Below are 20,763 nucleotides of genomic sequence, written 5' to 3'. Positions count from 1 at the left end.
GGCGTCGGCAGGCCTCCGAGGGTCCCGGCTCCCCCGGGGCCCACTGCCCCATGCACGCTCCGCTCCGCCCCTCCCACGATCCCCACTGGGAAGTGAGGAGTTGGGGTGAGGATCAAACAGGTCTACTGCTCCTCAGCCCTGGCTCACAAGTTAGCTCTGGAGGGCGAGGAAGAAAGAGAGAAAGAGAGAAAGAGAAGCGGGGAGTGCGGGAGGCCTGGCCTCCTCTCTCCGGAAACTTCCAGGGCAGGAGGTGGGAGGCTCGGGGTGCGGGGTGGGGGTGTCGTCGGAGGGACCCCACCCAGCAGAGGCAGCGGAGGAGGAGAAGGAGGGGTGAGGGAGGAGGAGGAGTGGGAGGAGGAGGAGGAGTGGGAGGAGGAGGAGCAGGCGGGGGGAGGCCAGGCTGCGCTGCTCTGGTGGAGGAGGGTCCCCGAGGACGCGGAGACTCTGAAGGCGGTGAGGAGGGTGGGGGGGGGAGCAGGGAGGGGAAAGGCCGAGCAGCAGGGGAGGCAGAGGCGGCATACCAGGCTGTATCCTGTGGAGATAAGCAGAGCCCTGAAGTCATCGGAGTCCATGCTGCCTGTCTGCTTCTGCTCCAGGACCCAGGGACAGCAGAGGAGGCCGGGCCCAGAGTAGGCAAGAGGCCGCCCCATGTGCACAGCGGGGAGACAGGACAGAGGCGGGGAGCGGGGCGGACAGAGGCGGCCCCGAGAGACCAGGTAAGGGGGCCGGTGTCCGGAGAGACACAGGGCAGGGAAGAGGCGGCAAGAGAGCCGGTGAGATGGTACACGATGGCGAGGGGTGGGATGGCCGAGGGAAGGGAGACAGAGAGAAGGAGAGAGAGAGAGAGAAGAGCAGTTAATGCCACGGTCCGCTGGGGCCCCGGGGGCGCGTACCTGCCGGTCGTTCTCCACGTCGTAGCCCAGGCTGATGAGGCAGGCCTTGAACTCCTCCGGCCCCAGCGCCCCGCCGTGGTCCTGCCGGCGGCATCCGGAGGCAGGTGTGCACGAGGGGCGGGTGGTGTGGAGACCAGGCCGGCAGAGGCGGGGCCGGGGGCCGGGGTCACATGCAGAGGGCGGGGGAGGAGGACACACGGGGGGAAGGGAAACACAGAGTTAGAGGTGATGTGGACAAGGTGATGGCCGGGGTGGGGGCCTGGAGGGTGCTCAGAGGCCTCACCCCGCCTCCTCTGGGCCAGGGCGGGGCAGGGGCTGAGAGGTGCAGGAGTCAAGTCCCAGGACTCCTGGGAGGGAACGGGGGAGCTTTCCTGGCCCCCAGGATCTGGGGTGGGAGACAGGGGACTGCCCCTCTCCTGTGTGGGATGCAGGGCCCCGCTAACCCCTGGAGCACATCCTTCCCACGGAAGGCAGGCAGACACCTCAGGCCCAGCAGGGATGGCCTGGGGCAAACTGGCGTGCGGGGCCCCTCTAACGGGGCTACCAGACAATGTCTGACTTTTAAGAGCAGTGAGTGAGTGAGTGAGTGAGTGAGTGAGTGTGTGTGTGTGTGTGTGTGTGTGTCTTGGATTCCCGGGGGTGCTGACACTTGTCCGTGTGTGTGTGTGTGTGTGTGTGTGTGTGTGTCTGTCTCGGATCTCCAGGGGTGCTGACACTTGTCCGTTCAGGGTTGCCCTGGCAGGTGGGTGAGGAGGCACAGCTCCAGGGACAGAGCCAGGGATTCCCCTTTCTCCTCCTGAGGAAGCTGGGTCCCCGCCAGCCCGTGAGTGGCCTCTGATACTCAGGGGCCGTGATGTGAACAGACAGACAGATGTGAAGACGGAGGGGGCAGGGTGGGAGGTGACAGCGGGGAGGGAGAGAAGACGGGGCCAAGGGAGCCGCTCACCTTGTCGAAGTGGTTGAAGGACGCCCGGAACTCCTGCATCTGCTCCTGGCTGATGCCCTTGGCGTCGCGGGTGAGGATCTGGTTCTCAACCTCGTTGATGGTGCGGGCGATGGTGGTGAGCAGCTGCTCCCAGCCCACCCGGATGTGCTGGGGAGGAACCAGGGTGTGAGTGTGGGCTGGGCCAGCGGGCAGGGGTACTGGGACAACAGTAGCTGCAGCTCAGGGGGGTCAGACTTGGGTTCTCGAGTGGGGGCCATATGTGGCCTGGAGTCAGGCTCACCCTAACTCTTTCAGTGCCAGCCCAGCCGCACACACTCCCGTGTGCTCACGTGCACACAGGGACACAGGCCCATGCCTGCCTCTGCCCGCCCACCAGGGCCCTGGCTCACGCCACACTGGTGTAAGACCCAGTCAGTCACGAGGCAGCAGAGGACCGGGGCCTGACACCCATGCCAGGATCCTCATGGGAACTCTGCAGAGATGTTCCAGGCAACGCTCATCTAGCTTTCTGGGGAAACTCCTTTCCCTTCCTTTTATTTGGTGGCACCCTCGGATTTGCATGGTCTCAGGGCTTATCACCGGGGACCATTTCAAGCTGCCAGTATGACAGCAACCAGCCCTGATGCTGGAACTTCTGCACACGCTGGCTGGACCCACGCCCTCAAGCGAGGACCAAAGGATCAAACGGCTGAGGCCATACTAGGAGGCAGGTGCTGCCTGCCCTCCCGGCTCTCCCGGGACCTTGTCCTGAGACGTGTGTTACCATGGTGATGGGAGAGTACTGGTAAGGAAATTAACTTTTCAAAAAGTATGAACATGGGATCCAGTCTCTGCGCTCAGAGTGAAAGAGGAGAGAAAGGAAGTGGGAGCCAGCTTTTCTGCAGGGCAAAAACCACTTGGAAGAAGGCAGCAGCCTGGCTCGGGCTGGCAGGGCGAGCGGGCGCACCTCCATGGTGTAGTTGGTGTGCTTGTTGTCGAAGATGAGGGCCTCCTGGATGAGCTGGTGCTGCTGCTCGAGCAGGTCCAGGTTGGGCTTGTAGTCCACGATGCTGCGCTCATACTGCTTCAGGTGGCTCAGCTGGTCCTCCAGCGTCCCATTCATCTCAATGGAGATGCGCCCAATCTCCTGCACAGAGGAGGGTGGAGCTGGGCTGGGGCTGGCAGACCCTCGGGCCACCACCAGCCACCAGGAGGAGGCCTGTGGCTGGCCACCGCACTGCGGGTTGGTGGGGGGGGCTGGGGGGGACAGGGAGGCTGCTTCCAGCCTGGGGGTCCTCTCCCAGAGGACCAGGTGCAGCTGGTGATGCTCACTGACTGTCCCCCCACCAGCCCCGCCCTCCAGCACAGCAGCAGTGATCAGAGTTTCTGCCCCAGCGCTTCACAGGTCCACCCTCACCACTCCCTCCCTGCGAGGCCCCGTTCTGCAGAGGTGGAGACTGAGGTCGGAAGAGGACAGCTTATCACAGTACGAGGCAGAGCCGGGATGGGAACCCAGGCCTGGCCCACTTCAGAACCCGGGCTCCTGAGTGCCCCCATGCCTCTGGGCTGCCTACCCCAACCTCTCGGACTAGCTGTGAGTCTCAGTGAGGCCGCTCGGCCAGCAGGAGCCCGAAGGCAGAGGAGCATGCTTCCAAGCCTCCTGGGGCTGGATCACCAGGGCGGAATGCGCATGCTCATGAGGGTCTGAGCTCAGACCACCTTGGTCACCATGACACCGCGGTGCTCACGAGGGGGCTGGCGCAGGGCGGTGCCCAACTGTTCGCTGAGGAAATGAAGTAACAGTCCCGCCCCTCTCAGGAATGACAGCGCTGAGGAGCAGAAGTTACGTGTGTCTGACTCCGGAGCAGCCGCTGAGGGCAGAGCCGACTCGAGGCCGCCTCTCCTTGACCCCTGGCACCTCTGCCCGCTGGATGGCACCACCATTTCCACTGATATAACCTTCCTGACCCTCCTGATCCCACGAGGCCCCCAAGTCCACTGGCCCCACGGAGCACTGCAGACCTTCTGCCAGGGGCAGGCAGCCTCCCATTCAGCGGGGGCTCTTGCTCAATTTTGCTGAGAGTGTCTTGGGGTGCGGGGGCGGCAGTGGCTGGGCTGGGGCGACTGGCCCTCACCTCCATCTTCGTCTGGATCCAGGGCCCCACGATGTTGGCCTGGCTGGCGAACTGGCGGCGGAGGTGCTCGTTGGACTGCTGTTTGCTCTGCTCCTCCAGGAGGGCGTGGTCCCGCTTGGGCACCAGCTGCTGCACCTGGGGAGGGCACATGGGTAGGGGCAGTCAGGGGGGCGGCCCTTCGCCTGGCGGTCCCTCCTCGGCCTGCCGGTGGGTGGGTGGTTGGGGGCCGCCTACCTTCTCCCACTTGGAGTTGATGATCTGGGGGGTGACGGTGGTGTAGGGGTTGCTGCCCGAAAGCTTGATGTGGTTGCTCTCGGCAATCCGCTGGGCCTCCTTGTGAATGGCCAGGATGGCCTCCCGCTCCCTGTCAGCATCCGGCAGCGTTGACTTGAACTGGTCGTGAGCTGAGATCAGACCCTGGGAGACATGAAGAGAAAGGGTGAGGGGGCAGCCCGACACCTGGAGGCCCCATGAACCCTGAGAAGGGCGGGTGGGCGGGCAGGGGCAGACCTCGATTTCCTCGATGGTGTGGACGATGAACATGTCCTGGAGGTCCTCCATGGCGCTCTCCATCCAGTTGTTGAAGGGGGCCGCCCGCTTGGCGTACTCCAGGTGCAGCTGGTCGATGGTCTCCAGCTGCTTCTCCGTTTTCTGGTGCGTGTCGGGGGGAGGAACGGGGACAGAGGCGGGAGGTCAGTGGGCCAGCAGAGGGAGTGCACGGTGGGCCAGGGTCTGGGAAGCTCTGAGGGCACCCACCCACGCCACCGCCACCGCCACCGCTCACCTCCAGGGCTTCCCTGCGACTGTGGGTCAGAGAGCCAAGGGCATCCCACTGGTCGCAGATCTTCTGGCAGCGCGTGTTGACGTTGTGGGAGTCGTAGTAATCCAGCTCACTGTGGACCGGGCAGAGGGCGGTGAGACCCGGTGCGGGCGGTCAGGGAGTGCCAGACCCGCCCGCCCACACGCGTCCCAGGCCCCGGTGCAGGGGGACACCAACACTTCAGAACATCAGTCGTCCACCACCTCTCTTGTCTGAGGCAGGAGGAATGGGTGGCGGGGTGCGCGGGTGGGGAGAGGACAACAGAGCTTCCTGTCAAGAGCAGCTGACGCAGGGCTCCCAGACTGTGACCCTCAACCACGCCTGCATCTGGATTGCTTTTTGCTTTTTTGGCTGAGCCATGTGGCTTGCGGGATCTGAATTCCCCAACCAGTGGTCAAACCCAAGCCCCCCGCAGTGGATGCAAAGAGTCCTGACCAGTGGACTCCCAGGGAAGTCCCCTGGATTGCTCTTTCCATTTAAAGAAAGTCTAGCAGAGCATGCTGGTTAGAGGACAAGGCTCTGGAGACAAGTTCCCTAGGCGTGAATTCCAGCTCCTGATTTTGAACCTCTGTGACCCTGGGCAAGTGAATTCCCTCTGGATCCCTCGGTTTTCTCTTCTGTGAGATGGGGGTGGGGTTAGTGAGGAAACCAAGTTACTTAACACATGTGAAGTGCTTGCTGAGAGCAGTCCTTGGCGCCCAGTGGGTAAAAGTAGAAAATTATTAAAGGATATGTTTTTATGGGTATTAGGGAAAAAAGTGTGTGACTAGCCTGCAATCTCATGCTAAGCAACTAACAATATATTCAAGGGAAAAAAAAAAAAACAAGCTGATCAGGGAACGGGTATCACCGTTGCCTTGACTCAGGTTGGGAACACTGGGCTGATACCATAGCTCTTGCCACGCGCCCCCCCCCCCCCAAATCCTGAGCATCAGCCCCACGCCTCCCGCCGCCTGGGGTCACACTTGGGCACTCCCAGCAGCAGGCTCCTAGGGAGTCGGCGCACAGGTCTAGGGTGACCAGATGGTCAGGCAGGATACAGGGGCCAGGGGAGCAGGCAAGGGCTGGAGAAGCAGCAAGGCGGTGCTCCACGCAGGGGCCGGGCCGGCCTAGGCCCCATGCCCGTCTCACTCACTCCCTGGCTGTGTGACCCGGGCAGGCCCCTTGGCTTCTGTGTGCCTCAGTCCCAGCTCTGTAAGGGAGGGGCGATGGGGGACTGACGAGCTGGCACCTGGAGGGCACTGAGCGCTCTGAGCTTTTGTCATTATCATTAACTGCTACGCAGCCGGGCTGCCCACCCAGGCTCATCCCAGGCGGCCCTTGGCCTCTGACTCATCTTTGGGGAAATGGACGCCACCCCAAACAACCCTCCCCTCTCCCTCCAAGGAGACTGTCCAGAGAGTTGCCTGGGGTACCGTCAGCTCCCTGGCTCAGGGCGATGGGTTTCACACGGCCATTCCCAGGGCCCGAGCAGTAGGCTGGCCTAGAGCTGACTGCAAGTCTGTTACCCACCAGCATCCAGGGGCTCTCCTGTCCCACCCCCAAAACCCCTGCAGATGGTGGGTGTCTGTGTCCGTGACCTCACTCTCGGTCTGGACGTGCCAGGTACAGGGGGCTTGATCCTAGAGGAGCTGCAGGACCCCCAACAGTGCCCAGCGAGGGTGCGTGTCCCCAGGACCGTGCCCCGTGGTACTTTTGCCCCTGGGCGAGCACACGGGGAGCCGCAGAGCAGCTGGGCAGCGCGGAGGGAGTGAGTCAGGAACACAGCCCTCCCTGGCATGGAGCTCCTGCAGGCCTCGCCGCTGGGCCCCCGCCTTGGAGGAACAGGCAGAACTTCACGGATGACTGTGACAGGGTGGGAGGGGTCTGTCGAAAGGCTGACTGCAGCCAAGGATCCTATTTTTGAGCAGACGGCTATTCTGGGAGCCCTGCCGCCCCTCCAGGGCCTGTGGATTTTCCATGAAGTAATGGCCGGGCCTCCTGCTCCCTGGGCCTTGCCTGCTGCTGGCCGCTCGGCTGGGGGAATAAGGCTCCCTTTCACTGTGCTGGAGACTCAGTGTACTAATTGTGTGCACAAGTTTATCTGACTGGGGTAGGGCGGGGAGGGCAGAGAACCGGCTGCCTGGAAGCTCTTACAATAAGTGTATTCTGAGCGGCAAAGGCAAGGGGCCGGGCCGAACAATGGGCTCTCTGTGCGGCCAGAGTCCCTCGAGGAGCCATGTGTGGGGGCCGTGGGGGCTAGGTCACCCACCACCTCAGGGGGCCAGAGATGTCCCTTCTCCTGGAGAACGTAGATCCCACTATGGGTCTCATCTGGGGTTAAGACAGGCGGACAAAAGGCATCACCCCATAAGGCTCCTTCCTAGCATGGGAAAGGAGGGGGTGAGGGTCGAAAGGGCAAGGGAAACCCCTCCACCACTGCCCCACTACCGCTCCGGGCCAGGTGCTGGCAGGGAAGCGGGTGACGGGGGACCGCAAGCCCACGTACTTGAGCTCCTGGGCGATGGCGGCAATCTGCTCCACGCGGTCCTGGTGGGCGGCCAGGTCACTCTCGAAGGCTTCGTGCTTGCGGATGAGGGCCTTGATGTCCGACAGGGTGGCTGTCTCATAGTCCCGGTGCTTCAGCATGGCCTCCTTCCCTGAGGTGGGGCAGAGGGTAGGGGTGCTTGGTCAAGGGTGTCGCGGGCATCCAACCAGAGGGAGGGGAGCAGGGTACAGACCCCATGCCCTGCCTTGGCAAGGATGCTGCCCCCATGAAGGCCGGAAACCCTGAGAACCTTTTCCCTTGCTCCTTTGCAGGAATCTCTAAGCCCAGCTATAATACCTGCTGGATGGGGCTGGGAGACACTGTGGGGTTGGTGGGTGTGACTCAGATATCCCAACTCAGGCTCTGTGCTCTAGACTTAGTGTTTTTTATTGGTGCACACTAAGTCATTCGGAGAAGGCAATGGCACCCCACTCCAGTACTCTTGCCTGGAAAAATCCCATGGGCAGAGGAGCCTGGTGGGCTGCAGTCCATGGGGTGGCGAAGAGTCGGACACAACTGAGCAATTTCACTTTCACTTTTCACTTTCATGCATTGGAGAAGGAAAAGGCAGCCCACTCCAGTGTTCTTGCCTGGAGAATCCCAGGGACGGTGGAACCTGGTGGGCTGCCGTCTATGGGGTCACACAGAGTCAGACACGACTGAAGTGACTTAGCAGCAACAGCAGCAGCAAGTTGCTCAGTCATGTCCGATTTTTTATGACCCTATAGACTATAGAACACCAGGCTCCTCTGTCCATGGGGTTCTCTAGGCAAGAATACTAGAGTGGGTGGCCATTTCCTCCTTCAGGGGATCTTTCTAACCCAAAGATCAAACCCACATCTCCTGCATTGGCAGGTGGGTTCTTTACCACTAGCGCCACCTGGGAAGCCCTTTATTGGGAGACAGTAAGAATCTGGATTGGGCTACCAAGGCTGGAAAGGTTGACACCCACCTGCGGAGGGCCTATCTGGGCCTCAGCATGCGGGGTGGGGGTGGGGGACGGCGCAGAAGGGAGGGGAAGCCTGACTTGGGGCTCTTCCAGGAGCCTGACCCCTATGCCTGCTCCCTGGCCCTTGGGCGCCAGGCCCTGTCGGGGCGGGAGTCCTACCACACATCTGCTCCACGCTACCCTAAGGGCTTTCTCCGTGCAGTGAGGCAGGGCCCATGTCAGGCCCTTTGAAGGGAGGGAGGAACACTGTTATTAGGCCCGGAGCCTGGCTAATTATACACCCTGGGACAGAAGCTCAGGCGGGGAGCCCTGCACACTCAGTACCGCAGAGAACTGAGGGGAAGATGCTGGGACCCCTAGCCTCTAAAGCGACCTCGGGCTACCCCCAGAGTACGCACTCAGAGACCAAACCCTCCTCAGCGGGCACCAGAAAATCCCAACAGCTGCCTGCCGTGGGCAGCCAAGCAAGCAGTCTCTCCTGGTCTGCTCCTTCTGTAAAATGGGGCCAATGCCAGCCCTCGGCTAAAGCCCCAGTGAGGTGATCTCGAAAAGGGTGGGCACCAGCCAGGCCCACCCCACTGCAGCTGTCCCAGGGATGGAGCCCCGAACCAGCGGGCAGGGGGTGGAGCGGCCTGGGAGCCTGACTCCACGGGGCCCTGCTGCCCCGGCCCCAGGGCAGCCAGCCCAACCACAGAGGCAAGCTTGCAATTCCCTTCTCCAGATCGCTTTCTCCCAAGGGTGGGAACCAGAAATAGCAGGTTACCACTTCTCTGCCTCAGCAGAGCTGCCGCAAGGGAGCTGCCAGGGGGAAGAAGTGGGAGGAGGGGGCCACGGCCAGGGCTGCCTGGGATCCGGGCCAAAGGGCAGCCAGGCCCAGTGAGGGAGGGAGGGAGGGAGGGGAGGGGGCTCATTTTTGCTTTCTCCCCAGACAATCTGAGACCCTGCGAGGAGCCTCCACATGCAGGCTCACACACTCCTGCAGGCTGCAGGGGATGGTGAGGGGGTTACAAGGTGACGGCAGCTCAGTCTGCCCTCTGCCTGTGTTGTACACGCAGGTAAGGAGCCTGCTCCACCCGATCCCAGGAGTACAGCGGGGTCTGGGGGCCGGCCTGCCCTGTGGTGCATAATTGGTGGTTCAGAGGACAGAGGCTTCAAGTCTCGGGAACGAGAATGGACAGGCCTGCCCAGTGGCTCCGGGCCGACGCGAGGGCGAGGGCTGGATGCCAGAGTGCCTGAGGGGAGGCAGGGCCGGGGCATGTGGAGGCTGAAGCCTGGACACCCACTTCTAAACATCTTCAGGTGAAGGCCAGCCGGGTCCCCAGGGAAGCGGCTCCGAGGTCCCGTCACCCCGCCTCCCCTCGGCCTCAGGAGACCCTCTTCCCAGGGCTCTTGGAGCCCCGGGAGAGAGACTGAAGGGCTGACAAGAGGCCCCCAGGAGGCAAATCCACAGGGATGATCCTCAGAGACCAAGGAAGGATGATGCAGAGAGATGATGACACGGATGATGGCAGGAGATGGTTCAGTCCAAGCGGGGGACACGGGTGCTCTAAAACCCACTTAAATGACAAGGGACCTCTGACAAGAGAAATGGCAAAACTGATGGGTCTCTGAGCTCCCTGGGCAGGAACCCTTCCCTACCTGGGAAACCGCTGAGCACAGCGAAGAGGCTCAAGAGGTGTTTGCTGAATGAATGAATGAAGAATCAACAAATGACCTACATGCCAACTCCCCCTCCTCAGGTCTGAGGGGCAGAACCCATGGGTGTGGCTTCTGTGAGGCAGAGGGAGGCACTTGCCTCCCAGCATGGACTTCGTGGTCCTCGCCTGGCCTTCTGACTGCCCCTGCTCCGCATCCCTCCCCTGGCAGAGGAGGGCCAGGGTCCTCAGGAGCTCCTGTGAGGAGGGCATCTGCTGGGCAGTGGCCAGGGACACAGGTGACACGGGCCACAGTCAACATAGCCTGCACAGCCTCGTGTCCACATGCCGGCAGAGGTGGACAGGCTCCATGTGGGCGCCTCTGGGTGGGTCTTGGCAATTGGCCAGGGTTGGGGCTGCCTGCCAAAGGGCTTCCCAGGTGGTGCTAGTATTAAAGAACCTGCCAGTCAATGCAGGAGATGCAGAAGACCCGGGTTCGATGCCTGGGTCGGGAAGATCCCCTGGAGGAGAGCGTGACGACCCACTCCACTATTCCTGCTTAGAGAATTCCATGGACAGAGGAGCCTGGTGGCCTATAGTCCATGGGGTTGCAAAGAGGTGGAACAACTGAAGCAGCTGAGCATGCAAGCACGCACACCAAATAGCTGGGTGGGTGGGGGCTGGAGGAGGCCCCAGGGGCTCAGTGAGGATCTCGTGGGGGACCAGGAGGGTGGGAGGGATGAAGAACCACCGAGCAATGCAAGGAAGCATGAAACCAGTTTGGCAGTGGTGGCAGAAGGGCAAGGCAGAGTGGGAAGGAGGCAGCCAGAGTGGGAGGGTAGGAGCCCCGTGGAAGGCCCTCCGTGTTCCCAGGCACTGGCCGTTTCCTGAAGGCTCTCAGGCCCTTGGGATCTGGGATCTCAGCCTGGTGTGGGTCCCAGCTGAGGGCCAGGATGTGATAGAATCCCACAGCCCAAGCCAAGAGAACAGGCAGCTGTGGAGCTGCCGAGAAACCGGAGTTGCAGCGGCCCTTCTGGGAGAAGGCATCCCGTGGGGGGCAAGCCCCCGGGGGCAGGCACTGGATGGGGCAGAGATGAGAAAGAGCTCCCATGGGGGGGCCACACTGAAGGCTGGTCAGTGAGTGGCACCTGCAGGTCGGGCAGCAAGGCCAGGAGGTGGCTCCGTGGTCTGTTTCAAGGACTGTGCTCAGGATCCCAGACTGGCCAGGACAGGCTCTTCAGTGTGAGGTCCATGGTCTCAAAGGGTGAGGGGGATGGAGGGCAGGCTGTGTGAACCCAGGCTGCTGGAGCGGGGCGAGCCTGACCCCGGCCCCACTGGCCCGGAGGGGTGCCATTCTCGGGGGAGACAGACAGGCCTGGGGGTCACGTCCCTAAACAGCCAACCTAGAGCTGCATTCTCAGATGACCGGCCACCAGTGACCCAGGAAGGGGCCCACCCGTGAGTGATCTCCAGGCCAGAGTGGACTGGGGGGACCTGGCCCCACACTGTTCCTCACTGCCCAGGGCTGGACGCACCCAAAGCGTCATTTGTGACACGCGTGCTCGCAGGCAGCAGAAAAGGGGGCCTAGCAGACAGACAAACCCTACACAGGCAGCAGGGGCTCTGTGTGTGTGAGTGTCCGTGTGTATGTGTGAGCACGCACATGTGTCTGCAAGCTAGGAAAGGAGGGCGGGAGCAGGGAGGGCTGTACCATCGGTCCAGGCCTCATGGATGGAGGCCTTCTGCCGGAACTTCTCTGCCAGGTGGTCGAGCCGCTCCAGCCGGCGGATCTCGTTCAGCAGCCACTCCTCGTAGCCCTTCTCGGCCTGCTCTAGGTGCTGCCAGCCGTTGTTGATGTCCTGTGGGGGCAGGAGAGGGCGGGGCTACAAGGGGGGCTGGGGCACCCCACGGGGATGCTCACAGAAGGCAGAGAAACGGGCTGGGGTCACACGTCGCCCTGCTCCGCTGTACCTGCATGCCTGCACAGGGCCCCCTACACCTTCCGATTAAATGAATGAGTGACCATGAATGAATGAATGCCCCCATGGTGCTATGAGTCAGAAGGTGACTGTGCAGTGACCATCACCCTCTCCTGGCAGGGGTGGGAGTCCCAGCCAAATGAGGGTCCACATTCAAATGATTCCAAACTTTGGTGTGGTCTTGGGATGAGAGTAAAACTCCAGGGAGTGAGGCGGGGAAATGAAACAATGTCAAGTGTCAAGTGTATGCCCCACGGCGCCTTGCACCCGGATCTGTGCATTCTAGTTCAGAAAGACTGTGCAGGCCAGACAATACACCTGAGGATGGCCTGGAGCTGCCCCTCCGCCCCTCATGGGGCCTGTGGCTCAGTAGGCCTCCTGGGCCCCGGCACTCACCGACACCATCTTGCCCTCGGAGGGCATGAAGGCAGGCCGGTTGCTGAGGCGCAGCTTGGTCTGCAGCGTGTTGAAGTTGATCTCCAGCTGGCACTTCTCCTGCACCTTTGGTGGCTTGTGGACCCGCCGGTAGTCGCGGAAGTCCTCCAGCTTCTGCTGCATCTCCTGGATGGTCTTCTGGGGCACGCGGTCCTCCAGCCAGGGGATGGTGCGCCGGATCCACTCCAGGAGCTGTGGGCCCATGAAAAGTCGGGGTGACCTTTGCAGGGGACCCGCCAACAGCTGACAGGGCTGCCTCCAGCTCATGGGCACGTGGGACCTGTCTTCGCGGACCCCATCTTGGGGGATCACCCCTGCTATCCAGCCTGACTTCTCCATGATTCCCCATGGGCAGCCCATGGCCAGGGATTCTGGGAATATCACCCCTGCTAGAACCACAACTCTGTTCTCTGGCTTCTTTTTACTTCTGCCTTTGCCCTTGGTCTTCCTCCCTCCTCTAAGCAGGGTGGCTTCAATTCACACATCCCTTTGGGGGCACCGCCCCCATCAGGGCTGCACAAGAATCCACTGTCGCCATGTGCAGCGCTGTCTAAGAACCTTGCTGCGTCCTGTTCACCAACTGTAAGCGCCCCAAGGCAGGACTGGCCACACGCCTGGCTCACTCTGGGGTAGTCAGCGCCAGGCGCAAAGCCTGGGCACAGAAAACTAGACAGTACAACTGAAAAAAGAAAGTGACCTGTACTTTTATGAGCCACTCGTGTCTTTGATGGAGTGAGGAAAGGGTACAAACAAGCAAACAAACTGGACATTCCAGAACAATCCCAGGAGAGTAAGATCAGTTACTGTGCAGGTAGATATGCCTGGGGAAGGGGGTCTGAAATGCCAGCCTCAGGCAGGATGAGAAAACCGAGACCGGAGGTTTCCACGTGTGTTCACGTCCGGGTGCCTGGTGCCTGCTGTCCTCTGGGGGGCAGGGCTGGGACTCTAAGACCCAGCCCCTAGCCTTTCCTTGGCGTTAGCAGTGGTGGTGGTGCCAGGCGGCAGCTTTCTCTTGTTTAAAGTATCCTTAACTTGGCAGAAGAAAAAGTCAGCCGCTATGGGTGGGCTGGCAAATACTTTCCCAAGTTTTCCTGGTCTGTGAACTCTCAAGAGTCTGGGGAACACTGATCTAGAAGAGCAGTCAAATGACTCCTCCTGGGAAGCTTAGATGCCAAGAGGGTAACAGGAGTTCCCTCCTCACAGGGGGCCCACCGTGACAAACAGCCATCCTGTCTGTCGCTGTGTCAGATCTCGGGTCTCTTTCCATCCTACCAAATCAGGCTTCTATGTGCGGGACACGGGGACAGGAATTTTTGTATAGGGGAAGGAACTTTTTAAAAAGCTCCTTTAAAAATTTTTTAAAAATAAAGGGACTTCCCTGGTGGTCCAGTGGTTAAGACTCTGTGCTTCCACTCTAGGGGGTGTGGGTTTGATCCCTGGGTCAGGGAACTAAGATGTTTTTTTGCGTGGCATGGCCAACAGATTTTTAAAAAATAAAATAAAAAGCTCCCCAGCTGATTCTAATGCAGTGGGGAAAACTCCGTCCCTAAGTATCTCTGTAGGAAGCCAGGCACGAGACGCCAGGAGTCAGTGAGCACGGTGACACATCACTCTGACCCTCAGTCCTGTGAAACCATGAGCACTGGCGTGGTCAAACTCCACTCTGTAACCCTCTGACCGTCTCTAGAAGGTCTCACTGCCATCTTTGCTCTCTCCTCTGCAGGTGTCACAAGGCCTTGGGCCAGGGTAACGAGAGGGGACCGGACCTTTCAGCTCTGGCAGGGCCACCGGGGGGAGGGCAGGGGCGGGGGGTCACTCACGTCGCTGGCCAGCCTCTCGTAATCTTCCATCAGGTGCTCATTCTCCTGGTTGACGGCCAGCACCTTGCAGATCCGGTTGGCAGCGGTCTCAGCCTGGGTTGAGGGGACAGGGTTGGGGGGGTGAAGTGCACACAGTCAGGGCTGCCTGGGGGCTGCTGACCCTCCCTCCTGACAGGCAGGTCCCCTGAAAGCTGGCGCGTCCGTGGCCCACACAGAAGGCCCCGAGGCGGGGAGGAGAGGAAGCACAGAGCCAGCAAGAGGGTGCCCTGAGAGGCTGAGTCCTGACAGGCCTTGCTGGGGTCCTTGGAGCTGACTGCTAAGGCCCCTGCTCGGGGAGCCGGGCCTGTGTGCCCTCTCGGCTTGGACCCTGGAAGTGCTGAAGCAGGGTGGCGAGCCCCCTAATGTGGGGGAAATGGACTCAGAGGCCCACAGAGAGGAGGCCTGGGTGGGGCTGAGCAGGGTCCTCCCAGCGGCTGAGCCCTGGAAGGACCTGCCCCTTGGCTGGGGAGGGAGGCTGCACCAGGGAGCCACGGGGCGCGGGCAGAGGAGGGGTGCCGGTGTCCCCCAGAGCAGGCTGGTGGTTGGTGCACGGGCAGAGCACGCCTGGCCCCTTTCCTATCCCCCCGCTCAGAGGACGCTGCCGCTGGCTGGGTGGGCAGAGGTCCCGATCCACAGGGCGGAGGGGAGCCGGGGCTCCCGAGAGCGGGGAGCGGTGCCAGCAGTGACTAGTCTCTGCCCCGAACTACAGGGTGGGGTCCTGCTAGGGGTGGGGGGAATGCCAGGACAGGAGGAGGAGGGTGAGGGATGGCACACAGAGACCAGGTACCTTTCAGGAAGCACAGAAAGCCTCCAAGAAGAAGAGTTGAAAACGGCAACAGAACAGGAACAGAAATAGTGAGGAGGGTCTACAGAGCGGTGGGGAAGGAAAACAGAGAGGCTTGGGGATGGCTCCAGGCCCGCTGGCTGCAGGCACGACGCCCGCCTCTCTCCTCCACACACAGGTGGGGAGGGGAGTGGGGGGCCAGCTGCGGCTGGTGTGGCACACGCACACGCACACACACACCTGCTGCATGCTGCAGGACACTCACCAACAAGCCCCAGAGGGGAGGCTCGCGAAGGCCTTGGCCAGCGAACACCCAGCCCCGAGTGAGCACAGGAAGCAGAACCCAGGTAACAGCCTGCAGGGAAGTCCCTGACCCCCAGCCTGGAGAGACGACCAGACCGGCACCCCAAGTTCAGCTCCGCCCCGCCGGGCAGGCCCCGCCAAGGTGCGGGCTGACAGGCAGGGGTGTTTTGTTTCGAGGCTGAATTCCTGGCACCCGGCTCGGGGCTTGGCGTGTTTGAGGGACTCAAGAGTTTATGAATGAATGAGCGAGCAAAGGACAAGGAACAGATGCTTTCGTGAGTAGAAATAAACCATCAGGAGAGGACGGGCATACGTGGGGCAAGGACTAGGGCTGCCCTGCACTCATGAAATGAAACAAAACCCAGAGAGTACTCTTTTAAGAGGCCTGATGGAGCCTTTGGGGAAAAGACGGTGGCAATAACACAAGCATTATGGGGCTCTCCTGAGAAGTAAACATAGGCTGGGGGAAGCTGGAGAGGCCTGTATTCTGCACGTCCCTGTGACCAGCAGCTCCCCAGAGGCTGGCCTTTATTTCCTCCCTCACGAGAGGGGCCCAGCTCCCTCAAAAACTCCCAGATGTTGGGACTTCCCTGGCGTCCAGTGGTTAGGACTCCCTGCTTCCACTGCAGGGGGCGCGGGTTAGATTCTTGGGCTGGGAACTAAGATCCCAAACTCCAAGGGGTAAAAAAACACCAAAAAAAACTCCCAAATGCTCTGACCTGGGCTTTCGGGCCGGCATCCCCTCCCACAGATGCCTCCAGGCCTCCGGTCCCCCACCCTGGAGTCCTGCTCTAAGCACCAGAGGGCAGTTTGGGCAGAGAGAAGATACTTCTTTCAGGGCAGTGTGGTGGCAGCGAGGGTGGCGTGGGGCCCGTGGAGGGGTGAGGCCCACAGCAAACGTGCTATTAGTGGGGGTTTGTGGCCAGGAATCTCCCACCTCCACCCTGTTTTCCCTCAAGGGTGAGGGGTCCCCTCCACTCTCCCTGCCTGGTGCCAAAGGCACCCCCCCAACCCACCGCCAGCAGAACACGTCAAACACACACTCCAGCCACGTGCTGGGGAGGCCATTCCCACTGCCAGGCCGTGTGCGGGGCACTTACGGGGCCGGACACTGTCCTGAGCCCTTGGCCTGCTCATTTCACCCTCAGACGATCCTGAGGAGGGCGCTTGTCCGCTCCCCGTTTTATAGGAGGGAGAACAGAGGTGAGGGACTTCTCCGAGGTCACACTGCTGAGCGATGGCAGAGCAGGGACCCTGGCAGACTGCCCGCAGGAAGGCCGTGCTGGACCTGGGGCTCTGAGGCTGGCAGCAGTCAAAGTCCCCATCCCGTGACTTGTGTCCCCCTCTTGTAAGTGGGGATAACGGGGCCCGCCCACTCCTGGTGTGAGCATGGGCCGCTGACAGCCCATGCACATGGAGTGTCTGGAGGAGGTCCTAGCATGCAGTTGCATGCGGGCTACGTTGCTTCAGCTGTGTCTGACTCTGTGCAACCCTATGGACTGTAGCTCGCCAGGCTCCTCTGTCCATGGGATTCTCCAGGCAAGAATACTGGAGTGGGCTGCGTGTCCTCCTCCAGGGGATCTTCTTGACCCAGGGATTGAACCCGTGTCTCTTACACCTCCTGCACTGGCGGGCAAGTTCTTTACCACTAGTGCCATCTGGGAAGCACGCAGTCAGTGCTCAATAAACAGCTCATTTCTTGGTCTTCTCTCTGCCCAACCGCTAACCAGGATACAGAACCAAGTCGCTGGGAATACACTGCTGGCCAAAACCAGACACCCCAGAGGCAGGAGGAGACAGAGGTGTCCAGGCCTCCAGGCGGCAGGGGCAGCTCCACTGTGAGGTCGGCCCGGCTCGGGGAGGGCCACCCCGGGGAACAGACACTCCTGACTCCCTGCCTGCGGTGGTGGGACTGTGGGGGGCAGGGGCCCGGTGACCTGGGCCCATGGAGTCAGAGACGGGCCTGTCCTGGGGCGTTTGCTGGGGGGAGGAGCCCCAGAGCAGGGCAGGAGAGCCAGCATTCCCAGTGGGGACATGGCCAGTGCGGCAGCCGGGTGGCCAGGCACGGATCAGGGGAAGAGGGGGACAGCTGAGAGCAGGCACACAGGCCCCAGCTGCGCCCCACTGTCCGAGGTGATACTGGGACTCGACTGCCTCGTCCAGAGAAGCCGGGACCTGCTGCCACTTCACAGGGTGGGCTGTGTCCACGGAGGGACTCGTGGGACTGTCTGCGGCGTCTCAGCCCTGGACCAGTGCTGGCTGGGTGATGGCAATGGAGGCTCAGGGTCACAATAACCTTCCAGGCTGGCTCAGTCCTCAGGCCACAGCTCGGGCACTGGGATGGTGGTGGGGGTGGGGGGCGTGGCAAGGGTGAGTCTCCAGCCACAGCAGTGAAGGTGCTCCCGCCCTCAGCTCACCTTTTGAGCCCCTGAGAAAGCGTGGTAGAAGCAGGACACGTAAGTCATGATGGCTTTCTCATCTGGCCTCAGAGTGCCTACAATATCTGTGCAGAGAGAGAGAGAGAGAAAGAGAGAGGCAGGAGAGAGTGAAAGATGCAGGAAGGGTGGCCGAGGTCGGGCCTGAGGCTCATGCGGGAAGGATAGCGCTGGCTCTGGACTGGAAGCCAGACCCCGGCTCCGGCCTGCGTGGGTGCGTCTTGCCAAGGGGAAGGGGGGACATCCGAAAGGGATAGATTCCTTTCCTAACCAGGCCCGGGTTTGGGACACACTAGCGAGGAAGCCTTGGTTGGGGCTGGAGGGATCTTGCTTGCACTATTTGATCTTTCTAAAAACATATGTAGGATCCATGTCCTTTGTGACCACCTACCACCTGAGCACAAACCCCCAATCATCTCCTGGGGTCTCAGAACGAAACCCAAACTCCAGGACTGCAATGTCTCCCATAGCCTGGCTCTGTCACCTTCTCCGACCTCATCTTCCTCTCCTCCCCAGCCATTCCTTGGATGAGCCCCGCCATTGATGCCTCAGGGCCTTTGCACTTGCTCCCCCCTCTATCTGGAACACTCTGTCCACAGCTCCTGTTCATCACGTCCCTCCCCACCGGCGGCCCCAGGTGAAGGAGCCCAGTGCATCCCACCATGCTGTGTGTTCTCCACGACTCCTCTCACGCGACGTTACTTTCTCTGCGGACCTGCTCGTTGTCTGTCTTGCCCACTAGAATGTAAGCTCTGTGAGGGCAGGGGCCCTGCCTGACTCGGTCGCTGACTGTATGTACTCTCAGCGCCTGGCACTGAAGTAGGGGGGTGAGCTCTGAGGCTCTCCAGAGATACCACGAGCAGAGAGACTAAACAGGCGGTGATGCCGAGGAGCCGGGGGGGTGGCTTCCAGTCGGAGAGAGAGGCCACTGCCGTCTGCAAGAGAAATGAGGTGAGTGCGGGAGGAGAGGCAGCAGCGGCATTGGGCGGTGGCGGCGAGGTGGGCCTGCCTGGCCCTGCCCGGTACCTTCTGCGCTCCCGAAAAGGCATGGTAGAAGCTGGACACATAGGTCATTATGGCCTTCTCGTCGGGCCGGGCCGTGTTCACAATGTCTGTAAGTGAACGACAAGGGTTAAACCGCCCCAGCGGGGGTGGGGACGGGCGCTCGAGATGCACGGGCTCCCCAGGCTACAGCAGGAGTCCTGGGAGAAGGACCCTCGGAGCTGATTCCATGACCCTGGGCGACTCCAGTGGGCTTGGCCAGCCCCTCGGCCCCTCCATCCCCCATGGTCACCGGAAAGGCCAAGGCTGTGGGAAATGGGATTAAGACGAGGCGACTTCCTCTCTCTGAGAACGGCCTCAAGGGGCTGCTGAACGGTCAGCCCCAGGGGCCGCTGGAGGCCAGAGGCAGGGGTCCCGGCCGGGGTGGTGCGTGGCTGGGAAACGGAGCAAAGCCGGAAAAGGAAAACAACACTCCACTCTGTGGGCTCCAGATCCTCAGCCTGTGGCAGGCAGGAAGGTGGAGGCCTTGGTTATTCATAGGAGCCGACCGTCCCAGTGACCGAGGGTTGGGACCAGTCAGGAAGGGCTTTGGCGGGAGGCCCAGGCCCCAGGGGCGGCCCTGAGAGCTGGTTCCTCCAAGGTCCCCTTCCCCACCATCTCCCTCCCAGGCTGCTCTGGCCTGGGCGCCCTGGGTGACAACACCATCATTCCCAGTTCACGCAGATTCGCTCAGGCGTTCCGGCTGGCTCCGCCAGCTCCGAGGTCACCCCAAGACATGCCCATAAAACAGCGTGCTGACAGAGCAAGAGGGATGTACTTACCCTCTGCATCCAGCATCTTGGGGATGTCGAGGTATTTCTCGGCCACTTCGAAGGCATTGTTCAGGTTGGTGACGGGGTCGTCCTGGGGGAGGGAGGCGAGGGAAGGAGGAGAGATACGGTCAGGGGCAGGTCAGGGGCAGGACGCACAAGCAGAGGGAACAAGGGCTGGCCCTGAAGGGAGGGATCCTGGGGAGGGCTGGAACTGGAAATGTTCCTTCAGGCAGTTCTCAGCCACCTGTGCTGCTGCAGGGAGCTGGGGGGCAGGGCGGGGTGGACACACCTGGATAAAGTCAATTCCCACTCAAAGGAACGCTGCTGGAAACCTTTGGGGGGCTGACTGTGCACCCTTCCTCCAGAAAGAAACACAGGTGTGCTCTTTCCTTAGAATTTCCAGCCATCCCTGGTCCCAGATTAAGACCGCCTGCACTGAAACACTGATCCAGACCTGAGAGTGCATTGGGGTGTGTGTGGGGATGGGGCTAGGGAGCAGAGAGCCTCCGCGTTCTAAGCTCAGCCTGGCTCATGGATGAGAGCCCACTTCACGCCGACCCTCCCTCACGGGCCTCTCCCACTCTCCAGCTATAGCCCATTCGATTACTCGATTAGTTGCTGTGGCCTGAGTGGGCTGAGCGCCGGCCTGGGCACCCCCGCCCTCCCATCTGGGATGATGCTTGGCCCTAGGCTGCCTCCCCCACGGGCCCTGCCCCACGAGGCCAGCTCAGGGGCGCCTTCCTTCTTCTGTAGCATGGGTCCCCCCGTGATGGTTCAGAATTCCTCACCCCTCTCCACCGGGCAGAGTGTGAACGCTTCAAGAATCTAGAGGGTTATGGAAGGGGAGCTGGGGACCTCCCCGGTGGTCCAGTGTTAAGAATCTGCCTTCCAAAGCATGGGACTCGGGTTCAATCCCTGGTCGGGGATTCCACATGCCAAAGGGGCAACTAATCCCGTGTGCCACAACGACTGAGTCCTCACGCCACAACTAGAGAGAGGCCTGCCCACTGCAACTAGGACCTGATAATGCCGTAAGTAAATAAATAAATAAAAAGGAAGGGAAGCTGGAAAGCATGGTCAGCCAGGACCTCCCATAACCCCTGGCAGCTGCAATGCTCAAGGAGGGAGAAGGGGACGGGTCCCAAGGGGACCAAAGGAGGCAAAAATCAGCCACCGAGCCTGGTTGCTGATGGCTGGCACAGGGCCCTCCCAGTCTGCCCATCTGAGCACAGAGTTCAGCTCTGGACACCAGCAACGGATGGGCTCGGGGC

At 61.2% G+C, this 20,763-nt stretch overlaps 1 protein-coding gene across 2 annotated transcripts in view; it reads right to left on the bottom strand.

The window, feature by feature from the left end:
* ACTN4 (actinin alpha 4) overlaps positions 1 to 20,763 on the bottom strand; it is a 74,819-nt gene that overhangs the window by 1,719 nt on the left and 52,337 nt on the right. Inside the window, exons 7-19 of one of the 2 annotated variants that reach the window (XM_061139223.1) lie at positions 19,502 to 19,583; positions 17,661 to 17,746; positions 14,118 to 14,210; positions 12,259 to 12,489; positions 11,595 to 11,742; positions 7,262 to 7,412; positions 4,738 to 4,846; positions 4,464 to 4,604; positions 4,188 to 4,370; positions 3,954 to 4,088; positions 2,786 to 2,965; positions 1,840 to 1,986; positions 894 to 974 (exon numbers count right to left, since the gene is read on the bottom strand). In XM_061139223.1, coding sequence (XP_060995206.1) covers positions 894 to 974; positions 1,840 to 1,986; positions 2,786 to 2,965; positions 3,954 to 4,088; positions 4,188 to 4,370; positions 4,464 to 4,604; positions 4,738 to 4,846; positions 7,262 to 7,412; positions 11,595 to 11,742; positions 12,259 to 12,489; positions 14,118 to 14,210; positions 17,661 to 17,746; positions 19,502 to 19,583 — 1,767 coding nt within the window. Of the gene's footprint in view, positions 1 to 893; positions 975 to 1,839; positions 1,987 to 2,785; positions 2,966 to 3,953; positions 4,089 to 4,187; positions 4,371 to 4,463; positions 4,605 to 4,737; positions 4,847 to 7,261; positions 7,413 to 11,594; positions 11,743 to 12,258; positions 12,490 to 14,117; positions 14,211 to 17,660; positions 17,747 to 18,704; positions 18,791 to 19,501; positions 19,584 to 20,763 lie in introns of both variants that reach the window. The other variant, XM_061139222.1, reaches the window with a different exon arrangement.

Source organism: Dama dama, chromosome 4 (assembly GCF_033118175.1).
Source record: "Dama dama isolate Ldn47 chromosome 4, ASM3311817v1, whole genome shotgun sequence".
NCBI classification, from domain to species: domain Eukaryota; kingdom Metazoa; phylum Chordata; class Mammalia; order Artiodactyla; family Cervidae; genus Dama; species Dama dama.
Note: the sequence above shows the minus strand (reverse complement) of the source record. Positions and strands in the feature narration are given on the sequence as shown.